Source organism: Martes martes (assembly GCF_963455335.1).
Source record: "Martes martes genome assembly, chromosome: 9".
NCBI classification, from domain to species: Eukaryota; Metazoa; Chordata; class Mammalia; order Carnivora; family Mustelidae; genus Martes; species Martes martes.
In genome coordinates this window covers 39238684-39251981 of record NC_137896.1, presented here as the reverse complement: position 1 = coordinate 39251981, position 13298 = coordinate 39238684, and the positions used below count along the sequence as shown (strand labels likewise).

Genomic DNA, 13298 nt, shown 5'->3' with positions numbered 1-13298 from the left:
AACAAAGATGGCTAGGCTTTGGCTTAGACTCAATCTGTAACACATTTTTCATGAAAAAAAAAATTCTCTTTATAATTCTACTGAATAGTGGATAAACAAGTCTAGAGAGCGTTCTTGATACCGACAGGCTTCTTTTTATTTTAAAAGTGGTATTGGTTTATTTGTTTTGCTTTTAGTCTCTCAGTTTAATGGCTTAAGAATACCTTAGATTCTATACATTGAAATAGCTCTTCTGAAAAACATATCTGAACATTTGCAGAAAGAAATACACAGTTTAAAGCCACTGCCGTGGCTCTAGACTATTAACCCTCTAGATATATGCCAAAATTGCCCTGTTGTTCAAATCTAATGGTAGGCTCGGGACTCTGTGGTCCGTGTTTTGAATTGACTATTTTCCTCATGATACTGTGATCTAATAACTGCGGCTCAGGTCAGGGAAAAATAAAACACTCAAGACGAACGTTTGCATTGCAAATCTGTTTATGGTTCCTATACAAATTTCACTGTAATATACTTTCTCTGACAGTGTGCTAAGCCAGTATTTCCTCTGAAAGACACGCTTGTAGAAACAGTAATGATTTTCCTGGGAATGTTCCTTAGCCTGATGCAAAGAACTGAAAATAATTAAGGACCAAATCTGGCTAAATTGAGATGTTTTATACTTTCATTTTAAATATATATTCCTTGGTCGTTGTTAGTAGATTTACATCTGCAGAATGCAAAAGTGACTAAAAAATAATTCTTTCAAACTATAAAAGATGAAGCAAAAAGTTTCAGATAACCTTTCAGAAAGAATTGATCATAGGCATATTGTAAGCTTTTTAAAAAAAAATATTTTATTTGTTTATTTGACACAGAGAGAGAGAGAGAGAGAGAGAGAGAGAGAACACATTCATGAGCAGGGGGAGGGGCAGGGGAGAGGGAGAGGGACAAGCAGACTCCAGGATGGGCTGACCCTGGGCCCTGAGATCATGCCTGAGTTTAAATCAAGAGTCGGATGCTTAACCAACTGAACCACCCAGGCGCCCCTGAAAGATTCTTGAAGAAAACAGAAGATAATGCATTTCCCAAAATGTTAAAAGAAGACATAACTTGGCAGAATCCTTATATTGGGGGAAAAAAAAATCAAACTTAACTACCTAATCCAATCGCTTACCCTCAATATGTACTGTATCTTCTAATCGATGAACGGATTTACAAACATCCAACCTTGGGCAGCCAACTTTTCTGTTGTTTGTGTGATGAATCAAAATTTAGTGCCATGAGATGATGAGGAAAAAAATTCAACCAAGCTGACACAATATTGTGATACTATTTCTCTACTACCTAAGAATTAATTTCACTTTCAATAACTCTGTTCATTCCATAGGTTACAATACTAGTCACGTTAATTACCATCCTCGCAACCTGTACATCACACTATACTTAAAGAAGCAGAGAATTTGGATGCTGAGCTCAAGAATAAAAATCTCTGGGCAATGTGTGTTTAGCACATTGCCCTACTGGAAACTCAGTTTAACTTAACCCAATGGTTCGCAATTCAATCAGACCCAACATTCTCTTTTTACAACTGTTTTGAAAAGCCCTCTTGAGTATGCTGAAATGACATCTATAAATAGGACTATTCAGCTATATTCATGAAGCAGAAGGTGTCAGTGACCCACCCACATCCTCCCAGAACTCAGTGTTCCAGTAGCTGCCCACCTCCAGCAAATCCCCTTATGGGATTCTGCCTCAGGGTAGTCTCTCAGCCTGGCCAAGGAGCAGACAAGAAAGTCTGGGGAGTTAATCCCCCAGGAGCAGTCCTCAGCTACTGACAAGTGGAAGTCAAAGATAAATGGCCCAGGTCCCCTCCTTCTCCAGATGGGGCAAATCCTAGGCAGGTCTTACATACCTTCCCAGAGCTCCCCAGCAGGAGTGAGCCTCTGCCACCCACAGTGGCAGCTTGCTTATAACCCGACTCTTGGCTGCCTCCTCTTCCCTTTCTTAATTCCCCATTCCTCTATCAGTGCTTCCTGTCCTAGCCTCCTAAAGAAAGTACTTGTACACAAATCCTTGTTTCAGGATCTGTTTCGGGGGAACCCAAATCAAGACAATACATCATTTTTTAAAAATCAATATAACGCCATAGGGGTAATATGAAAGAGATATAAAAGGAAATTGACAAAGTTAAGTTCTGTTTTCAACATGTAAATAGTCAGGCATGACTACATATTGCCTAGTGTCACGTACAATGAATTAAGCAGCACGTAATGACGTGGTCAGAGAGGTGCTTTCTCACATGGAATCACCATGAAGAAAAAACATGTGCAAATGCAGACTCACACAGGTGTGCTGTGTTGCCAACTACCCTAAGTGGTGTGGCCAACAATGGCATGATTGGCAAAATGCAGAGCACACTAAGCACAAGCTTCCCTTAATTTTCATGGTGGTTCACTAATACTGAAAGCAAAAGTTCTGTTTTTAATGTACGCTATTGCTTATAAGTAGGTTTTATTTGTATGACTGTCAAGCAGAACATTAAAACATTGTATAGGATAAGGGGCAGTTTCTCAGCATATGCCTGGTCAGCCCACATGTCTTAGCATCTCTGGCCCTGCCCACAAAATGCTAGTGGCACCCCCCCACCCCCGCAATGGATTGCATTGTCCCAAACCACCCTCAGAAAGAAAGATAGAAAGGAAGGAAGGAAGGAAGGAAGGAAGGAAGGAAGGAAGGAAGGAAGGAAGAGAGAGGGAGGAAGGAAGGAAGGGAGGGAGGGAGGAAGGGAGGAAGGGAGGAAAGAAAGAGGGAGGAAGGAAGGAAGAAAGAAAAATTAAAACCACAGGGGAAAGGGGAAAAGCATGGGATTTAGACTTTCACAATTTAAATCCCACCCCCACTTTTTGTTAGAAGTAAGACCTTAAGCAATTTACTTATAGTCCTTCTGGCTCATATTCCTTCTCTGGAAAAAAACACACTCTAACTCAGATAGTTCATAGACTAAATGAGTAAAACACAATGTCTGGCACCAAGTGATGGTTCAAAAATATTAACTATTTTTATAGTCTATTTCCTAGCTAAATGACAGATCTAATTCTAGTCATCTCTCCAACCAGGAGGCATGAATTGTGCAGTATATGAAAATATGGGTTTCGGTGTATAGTTATAAGTTTTCCAGGTATGGCTTATGAATTTATCATCTTTCCATGCTCTCCCTCCTTCTTGTCTCTGCTATCTGCCCGTGGTCACTGTTATTGCCAGTAATAATGACCTGATGAGAGTATTGTTCGAGATTTTGTACCCCTAATATCCAATTAGGATATCTTATAGAAGGTGAGCACAGGAAAGATAGAGGGAAAAAAAGTCCTGATTTAGCCTTTTTCCCCCTCTTTGGCTTAATCAAAGAAACATAGAGAGCTAGCCGGACAATTTGAATAACAAATGAGATCATGTATAGGAACACACTGTTGTAAACTATAAAGCGAAGTGCAAATGTAAAAATGCTTCTGTTCTTGTTATTTATTAATAGTATCATTAGTTACACAGCTGTTAGAATCCCGGCTAGGAAAGACACAGAGAGTTAGCATTATCCTTCGTAAATGAGATAGCTGAGAACCAAGACTAGATGTTGTCTAAAAAGAGAAGAGGGAAGAAGATCACGCCCGTGGCTCTGTGGAAGAAGGTGTTTTGAGATGAAGAGCTGGCTGGGAAATGGTGGCACCAAGTTAGGCAGGGGAGCAGAGGTAACAAATTAAAGGGTCATCTTTTTAAGGCTGCAGAAGTCTTCTTGAAGAAGGGACTGCATTGATTGATGTGGCCTGTAATGGAAACTCAGATAATGAAATAAAACCGGCATTTAAGAATTTCAGGCTGAGAACTCATTGCCATGGCAACCCTCTCAGAAGGGAACTTGGATAAGAAAATAAGGTTTACTTGACTACGCCTTAAAATGAAAACCTACACTGCAGTGAAATAATTAAATACAGAATTCCAAATTTGCTTATTGCTGCAATGCTTAGAGGAAGCAGTGAAGTTGCAGGTCTGTTGTCTTTTCCATTGGAAGTCATTACTTCTTAAAATCTATGACTCATGGAGGGAAAACCATCTAGTTTTAGGGGATCTCTATTGGTATTAGGTGTTTCCTACCAGCAAAGATTTAATTTTTTTTTTTTTTTTTTTTACATTCCATACATCATCTAGCATGGTTCTCAAGTAGAAATCACAGAGGTATATACTATGAAAACAAGCATCCAACTTTTAGTTGTTCATAATCACATAAAAGTACCAAATTCATATATCAGTTTTTAGCTACACTTCATGGGAAAATCATTTTTAACCTAAATAAAATCTGATTTATATTCAGATTCTGATCGTTTTTATATTAACATCTATTTTCTTATTATATGTTCTCCCTCAAAGAACATCAAACTGGGTACACTATATTTTGTCAGTTACAAGGGGTTTTCCTGAATATCCAGTATCACTGACAGATATTAATCTTTTCCTTTTAACTGATACTGAGGGCAGAAATCACTTGATCCTTTTTGAATGGCTTGGATTAGGTTTCTAAAAGTAAAACTGATGGTAGAATTTGCCATTGAGGAAATTTAAGATCATATTGCAAAAAAGAAATAGAGGGCAAGACAAACTTACAAAAATCCTTATAAAATATTTCTATGCTCACTTAAAAACAACACAAACAGTATGACATATAAGATAATATCTATGCTATTATAGTGCCTCTACATCAATATTATTCATAACGGTCCCTGTGCAAAAGGAATCTTTCCTCACTGCCTTCAACCCTACACTCATCTCTTTGATTTAACCAAGATATTCACCAATACAAATAATTTCCTTTATATGATTTAGGTAATATACATTCAAAAGGATATCCTGTATATGTGAAGTCCCACAATACCTGTTTAATTTTCTCAGGACACAGCATTGTCCCAGACATTAAAATAATGCAGTTGTTCAATTTCACCAACCTGACTATTCATTTTTCAAGCCACATGTGTTAGAATACTGTGTTTCTAAGACCTGGGTTTTGACACCTACCTGGTTTTGACACCTACCTTTATCCTTCCCAAGGTTTTGCTGAGAAAATCTATACTCCCTGACTTTTCTTTCAACTTTTTCCCCCTGTTCCTATTTCTAATTATCCTCTCCACGTTGCCTACATTTTTTTTTTTTTTTTTTTTGCCTATCCTGGAATCAACACTCTCAAGGTTGCAGAGAATGTATATACAAGTAAATCTGCATATATTTGAATCTTGCCCAAGGGAAATTTGTGGTTGGAGGAAAATAAGTGAATTATATTTGAAGTCGGTTGGAAGAAATAAGGTACATGCACAAACGAGGTCTAGGAAGCATGGAAGATAGGTCAGATTTTTCATTTGAAACCCTTTATGATAAGACTTGGAAGAAGAATCATGACTGAAATCATGAATTTAAACATTCATCAGTATTAATAAAGCTATGCTAATTAATAATTCATAGGAGAGATGTGCCACTGTAAAATGAACCGTTAGATTTATTGATTACTTTTATCCTTTTACAACCTAAAGCAAACATGTAGATATATACTGAAAAGATGCCACCAAGAAGAATAGACAGAAGAGAGAAATGTAAGGAAACATTCTCTCTTAAATTAATAAAAGAGTATTATTTTTTTCATAGTGAAAAATTTTGTCTACAACACCTCCAAGAGCAAATAACTACCTTATTTCTAGATAACCACATGTAACTTTTCCCCTCCTCTGTATTTAAAGGGTATCTCTTTTTAGCAAAAAAAAACTGAAGGTAAGTGAAATTTATTTGTATCCCACTGTGTTTTTTGTTTCTCCCAAATTTCCTCCAGACCTCCTTCCAATTCCCCTCCTCCCCCAGGCTGAGGCCCTGAGCACTTTCATCATCCTCTAATTTATCCTGCCAAAGTGAAAAGTAATTTGATGAATTTCTTCATGTTAAGGTATTATGAAATTAATTATCTACAGATCTCGGGAGTATTTGCATTTTAAAGGAAAATTGCAGAGAAAAGACAATGCCTGGCCATCATAAATTACTCATTAATTATGGAATTCCAGACATCTGTGGGAAGATAAGTAAAAGTGATGAGAACGAGAGAATGCTCTCAAATCATACAATGGATATGATGATCTTGTCTATTTATTTGTCTGGATGGGCAGGAGATTGAGACAAATTATGTATTTGAAGACAACCATTATATATTCTGGGATTTAGGAGATGCTTAAAAATGTCTCGGTAGGGGGGGCACCTGGGTGGCTCAGCAGTTAAGCATCTGACTTGATTTCAGCTCAGGTCCTGATATCAGGGTTGTGAGACTAAGCCCTGTGTCATGCTCCACATAGGGCATGGAGTCCGCTTAAGATTCTCTCTCTCCCCCGCTCTCTCTGCTCATTCCCCTCCCAAAGAAAAGTCTTGGCACACGGTAAGTCTTGTTAATATTTTTTAAGTAAATAAATGATTATACTCTTTGTTTTACCTAAAATTTCACAGAAATTCTTTGGAGATACAAGAATAAAGCAGAAATCTCAGAAATCTCTGATACCCATGTTGTGATCTCCAAGCCTCTGCTTCAACTTTGGCAGAAAAGTGGTGCCTAGCAAATATTTCTTTTATTCAGGAATATTTCCCTAGCCCCTTGCAGGTAGGCAGGGTTATGTGAATATTTTGACTAATGAAATGGGAGCAGAAATGGTGTCTGTTGCTTCTAAGCTGAGACAGTAAAAAGTTCATGCATGAGTTTACAAGGTCTCTGTTCTAAGGCTGAGCAGGCTGTCAGTTCAAAAGAGCACAACTATGAGATGACAGAACGTCCATTAGCCAAGGTCTCTGAATGTAAGCTGCTGAGATCTTGAGGTTGTCTATAGTTGTAGCACAGCCTAGCTAGTCCAGATCATTATAGTATTTAACCATATTGCTTTATGGTTACTTTGTTACATATCTACTATACCACTTTAACTAGTTAATCCTTACTCATTTTTGTAGCTTTGTTGTAAAATGACACATAGTCGGAGAAACCATAATGATATAAGAGTATTTTTTGAAAAGTTAAAGATTTGGCTATAAATTTAAGATAGTTAAGTGTGGTGACAAGACTGGTATAATTTAATTTAATTCAATGCATGTACTGAGCAATAAAATTCTGTGGTATGCTCTGCACTGTCAATACAAATATGAGTTGTAATATTAATAATTACATTATTAATGATTATACATAAGATGATATTAATAGTTATAAACATTAAATTGGTTTTAATTGTCAAATAAATATAATATTATGAGATAATAGAAAATATATATTAGTCTCTGTCCCCAGTTCTTGACACAGAGCTCCCCAAACTCTTGTAATTCTCTAAGTAATAAGAACCAGAGAAACATCTTTTGCTCTAATATAATACTTGTCTTTGACTCCGTCTCTGATATAAGTCTCCTAAAACTCTTATAAATTCATAAGTGATAGGAGCACCTGGGGTATCTTTTATTCTAATGAAGTAACTCTTGGTGGGCTCCTGGATTATTCCTAGAGGGGGGCCATTCACTAGAAAGACCAAGCAAGGATTAGAAGCTTGAAACTTTCAGCCTTGCCCCTCATCCTCCAGAGAGGGGAAAGGGGCTAGAAATGGGAGTTGATGATTGACCATGCCTACCTGAGGAAGCCTCCATAAAATTCCAGTAGTACGGGTTCAGAGAGCTTCCAGGTTGCTAAACCCAAAACACCGGAAGAGTAAAGGAAGCCCCCAGCTTCATCAGGACAGAAGCTCCTGTGGTCAGGATCCTCCCAGACCTTGCCCTATGTACTTCTTCATCTAAATGTTCATTTATGCCCTTTATCATATCCTTTAATAAACTGGTAAATGTAAGTGTATCACTGAGTTCTGTGAGCCCTCCTAGCAAATTAATTGAACCCAAGGAGGAGGTTGTTGGGACCTTAGATCTATAGTTGGTTGGTTCAGAAATATAGGTGATAACCCAATGTTGCTACTGGCATCTGAAGGGTTTAGGTGTAGGGGTTTGGGGAATAGGTAACCTTATGGAGCTGAGCCCTTAACCTAGGGGATCTGACACTATCTTCAAGTAGTGTCAGAATTGCATTAAATTGTAGGATACCCAGCTGGTGTCCCAGAGAATTGCAAGGTATGAGGAGAAGCCTCCACATATTTGGTGACTAGAGTGAAGTGTTTTGTGTGAACAGCAAAGGAATAAATGCACAATGCACAATGAGGAAGAACAAGGTTTTTCCCTACACAGGAGAGGAAAAAAAAATGAGTTTTTCTTTTACAAATGTACTAACTGAATACTTGATAATAATTTATTTCTGGCTGAATAACATCAAGAGATGACATGATAAATGTCTAGAGGTCTGGTTTTCAGAATAGATGTCAAAGCAAGAATGATCTCAATCTCCTAAATTTGCCAAATCCTAAAATGTGAAAATAACTTATACTTGAAGTAATATTGCCAAAGAGTTTTATAGAGAATTACATTTTTCCGAATATCTTACATCCATTATTTCAACTGATCCCCACAACAGCCTCTTGAATTAGATAGATCAGAGATAACACTAATAATTTACTTATTCTTTGTAGGTGGAAATTGAGGCTACAGAATATTGGCATGGCTCATCAATAGTCACACGTGACAACTGGTAAAGCAAACACTAAGCAGCTCTGGTAAAAGCGTTTATGAGAAATTTTCTGTGACATGTATATAAATGAGCTCAAGTTAAGTTTATTTTCCACCTTAATAGCCAGGCTTTTTATATCAACTCCCTCTCCCCCATCTAGAGTAATAAGTACACAAAGTATAAGCCAATATATTAAAACATATATCCAATTGCAATCAGTTTCTAAGAATTTTCCATTTCCATTTTCTAAGAATTTTCCATTTTCCATTAAAATCAAATGAGGATTTGATTTTATCAGCATTGTAATTTTTTTAACATTGGTCAAGAACATGATATTCCATATAAAATAGACAGCCCACTTCCTTCTTTAATAAAGGAAGGAAGGAAGGGAGGGAGGAAGAAAGGAAGGAAAGTAGAGAGGGTGGAGGGAGAAAAGGAGGAAAGAAGAGAGGGAGGGAGGAAGGGAGGAATGAAGAGAGTGTGGAGGGAGAGCGAGAGGAAGGGAAGGAGGGAAGGTAGGTGGGAGGAAGAGAAGAAGGAAGGAAAAAGGGAAGGAAAGAAGGGAGGAAGGAAGGAAAATAGATTTTTTGTGTGTGAATAAGAGACAATGCATTTGACAGAAAATCCATTCAACTGGACATCTTGCTTCATGTTTTGCAAATATTTTCCACCTCCATTTTAATTTTTATTAATATTGATATGACTTTGGTTTAGGATCACCGGCTAACTTAGCGCCAAGTAAGATGTAATTAACCCCTCAAAATCATCATCCAAGGTATTTAGATAGACCTAATCCCAATCCCAGGATGATTAGAGCATTGCTTTAGTCCATCTGTAGGTCATCTGACAAAAGTCAATTGAACTTAGTCCATAATTCTCCCACTCCTTACCTAATGGTAGCAAGTAGTATAATAGCAGATATGATTGTTTTAAGATCATCATCGTTAGAGACTTTTTTTTCTTTTTTTCCTATTAAAAGAATGGGTGCTGTTTTTACACTATTTCTAGTGGGCTAGCATCTTCTTATTTTCTTTTGGCTTTAGAAAAGGAATCATTAGCTATGCCAGCGAATTCATTAGTTAATTCTTTTCAGGCCTGAAAAGAATTGAGAAGCTAGAAACTTCTATGCATATCCATTTTTCCAAGCACTTCAGTCCCTTGCCTTTATAATCAATACACCATATTGATAAAATTTTAATTATTCCTAAATGTGCACACCTGTGTTGATTTTCCTTATTTTGCTGTAAAAAACAAAATCAACCCATTAAGTTTAATAGTTTCTTTTGTTCCATTCTCTTTGAACTCAAGTTTTTTCCTCTAAGACAGAGGGATCTTACTTATTGATTTATTTTTAAAGAAAAAAAAATTAAAAATCAAAGAGTGGAATAAAATATTATGTTCTGTTAATAATTAAGCAAAGATTTAAAAGATTGTATAATCAGCTTGCAAAAAAGTGTTATTTTAAGCAAACTCACCAATGTATGTTGAAAAAGGCATTTCAAAATTATAATCATGCATGAAAAGTCCAGCAACCAACTAGGGTTATCTAAATGTGTCTGACTATCAGTGCTCCTTCATGCAAATAATAAAAACTCTGCTTTTGTGACCTCCTAAGCAATGTCGATCCATTCAGCCTGCTAAGAAGTCAAGGGTTAAACTATCTTCCTGCCTCACAGTTCCACCAAGGTTATAATCTATGTGAAAAGATCCCAGGGATTCTGCCCAAATTAACTTACTTTTGGGTATTTACACTCTCATTTTTCTCATACTTTTGTTTTCCTGGTGTAATTGAGATGTAATAAATGTAGGACATGTTGCAAAAGAAAAGCAGGTGAATAAATACTCCCAAATCCAGCTCAAAAAGACTTCCTTTCATCCCAGCCTACCGGTAAGGAAATAGATTAGATCCACATTTTTGAACTCTCTCAGTCTAAATTGATAAAATTTAGAAGGGATGTGGCATACCCAGCTACAGACTATTAATTTAAGAAGACCCAAATAGGCATCAACCTTTAAATTAAAATGCCCACATGCACCCTTTCTCCAAAAGGTAACGGCACTATGGATGGAAGAAAGTAGATGAGATGGTTGCCTCCAGTTGTATGATTCTACAGCTTTAACTCCCAAAACCTCACACATATTTAAGCAAATATTTAGGGCACACAAAAGAGTGAAGTTATGATAGCCAGTAGCACATCATGTACTGAGAACCTTAACCTTAGTTTCCTGAATTTCAGAAATGGTTTCTTACTGCATTTTGGATGATATTATTTTCCCAAATACAAAGGCTGAAAAGAATAAGAAATAAGAAACAGAAAAGAACTTACAACTGATCGGATGTTATTTTCTTTCATCAGCTTCAGAGATGATTTATAGCAATTTGCGAGGTCTTCCTTGTGGGAACCATTAATATGACCTCTGGCTATTGGTCCTACGGTATGGATGACATCTGCACATGCAAAAGGAAGGAGAAATAGCATAAGCAAGGTATTTTTCACTTTTCACATAATCAGTGCTTTATTTATTGTAGATATTTGTGCTGGAGTCTGGAGACGAGCAAGCCAAGAATTATTGATGATGCAAATGCTTCTCTGGTAGAAGATTTTATATAGCACAGCTTCTTAAAGTAGGCAGTTGCCCAGGAAGGTGATGATTGTGAAAGGGCATCCCCTACCAGTAAATTATTTCATTGTTATTGGTCAGATCCTAGTGAGACAGATTATAATACAAGATGTGAATAATTGGCACCCCGGCAAAAGACAAACCCTTGGTGAGAAATAAACTGAGAAATAATTGCCTGCAAAATGAGCGTTCTGAATTGACATGGGAAAGAAGAACCAATGCTTCACCTCACTTTACTTATAAATAAGACAATAGTTCCAGGCATTGTACACAATAAAAAGGAGCAAATTTCTGAGAATGTGCCAAGATAATTTGTAACAATCAGTAATAACCCTAAAAGGAATAACTTTAAAACATCTTTACCAATTTTAAAGTGCAACCAACTAATTCTCACATATATGAGGTATGCTAGGCATAATAGTCCCTAATAGTTACCTAGCTTCTATTGTTTATTATATTCAAACTTTTAAAAAACAACCTATACTTTCAACCTTTATATTTAAAACATAGAATTAGATTTTTTTTTTGGCACATAAAACCAGTCATTGTATTTTTTTAATACCTTCACACACATAAATTTTTTCACTTAGAACATAATGAAATAGAACTGTTCCAGTTTTAAAGTCTGTAAGGATCACAAGAGAGGACTCAAATTATAAACCAAATTACTTGAACGTCTTATAACATCTGTTTTCCAGTCTTAGCTGTTAATCTGGATTATTTGCCCATCTCACTGATGTAAGTAACAACAACTAATCATGTTTGATCAGAAGGACAAATTTGGTCTAATATTACTGGACTCTTATAATGAATTGAAATCATTTGCTTTGTCCAATCAGTACCACTTCATTTCAACAACAGTGACAAGATAAGAACACATCACAAAAGTGAGACTATGGAACAGTCTTAAATTGCATAGGAAATTTAAATGGCAGAAAATAAGTCACTAAGGGTAAAATCTTTGTTGTTTGCCTACTAAATACTCAGACTACTAAATACTCAAAATACTGAGGGTATTATCTGATGTTTGAGAAATCCTCAAAATGTTGATTAAAACCCTTGTCAGATAATATTAAAGATTATATCTTGTGATCAAATTAGGCAGAAACATCACCAGCGAGTTCATGCAGATGTTCTTGCACAGGCCAATGTTGCTTTAAAGTGAGAACCCCAATAACATAGGAGAGGGCAAAAGGAGATTAGGTTATGTCCAGCAAAAACAAAAACAAAAACAAAACAAAACAAAAACCCAGCACACAGTGATATCATTTTTTTAATAATAGAGTAACACGTAAGAGCTTTATCTATTGAAGCAAAGCAAGTTCTCTACCAGATGTAGTGAATTTTTATTTGAATATTTCACATTAGCTTCCATTTTGAAGCAAATGCTCGAATACGTGAAGAAGGAAGGTTGTGCATGGCTTTACTTCATTTTCCCCTTCATGACTACCTGTTTGTGCCCAGCTACGATATTCTAAATCCCCCAATGAATCCAAAGGGAGAGAAGCTGTAGAGTAACAACACAGGATTCTAGAGAACAACGTTCCCCAAAAGTGGGTATGATAGGCTGTGGGTTTAAAGGTCAATTACATTTGGGAATCACTGGGTGAAATTAAATCAAAACAGCTACCTTAGTGTAGGACTTTCAGGACATTCAGTATGCAACAATGGATTATGAATCTCAACCAGAGGGGATAAAGAATGGAATGCATTTGACTGTTAAAAACTATGTTTTACAGAGTACTTCAAGGGACAAAATTTCCACAAATTTACCTTTGGGAAATGTTATGCCAGGACAACTCCAGTACCCTCACTGCCATTGTTAAAGGACAAATCCATGGGTTTTATTTTGTTTTCTTCCCTTGTTCCCAAATGTCTCTATACCTCAAATACTTGATACATAAAGAAGCAACAAGGTATGACCTTGGATTCCTTATAATATAGATGGAGAAGGTCAAGAATAAGTGCCTCTTATCTGGGGTCATACAGATGTGTCTACTTGAGCCAAGTAAAAACAGGGCTTAGGGGCATTAATGGGAAG

At 36.7% G+C, this 13298-nt stretch overlaps 1 protein-coding gene across 5 annotated transcripts in view; it reads right to left on the bottom strand.

Annotated features, from left to right (window-relative positions):
- MACROD2 (mono-ADP ribosylhydrolase 2) overlaps window positions 1-13298 on the bottom strand; it is a 1916992-nt gene that overhangs the window by 732818 nt on the left and 1170876 nt on the right. For all 5 annotated transcript variants that reach the window (XR_013967484.1, XM_080814553.1, XM_080814554.1 and 2 more), the window contains exon 6: window positions 10963-11084. Coding sequence is in view for 4 of the 5 variants with exons in the window: in XM_080814553.1 (XP_080670679.1) it covers window positions 10963-11084 (122 nt within the window). In the remaining variant the exon portion in view is untranslated. The remainder of the gene's footprint in view (window positions 1-10962; window positions 11085-13298) is intronic.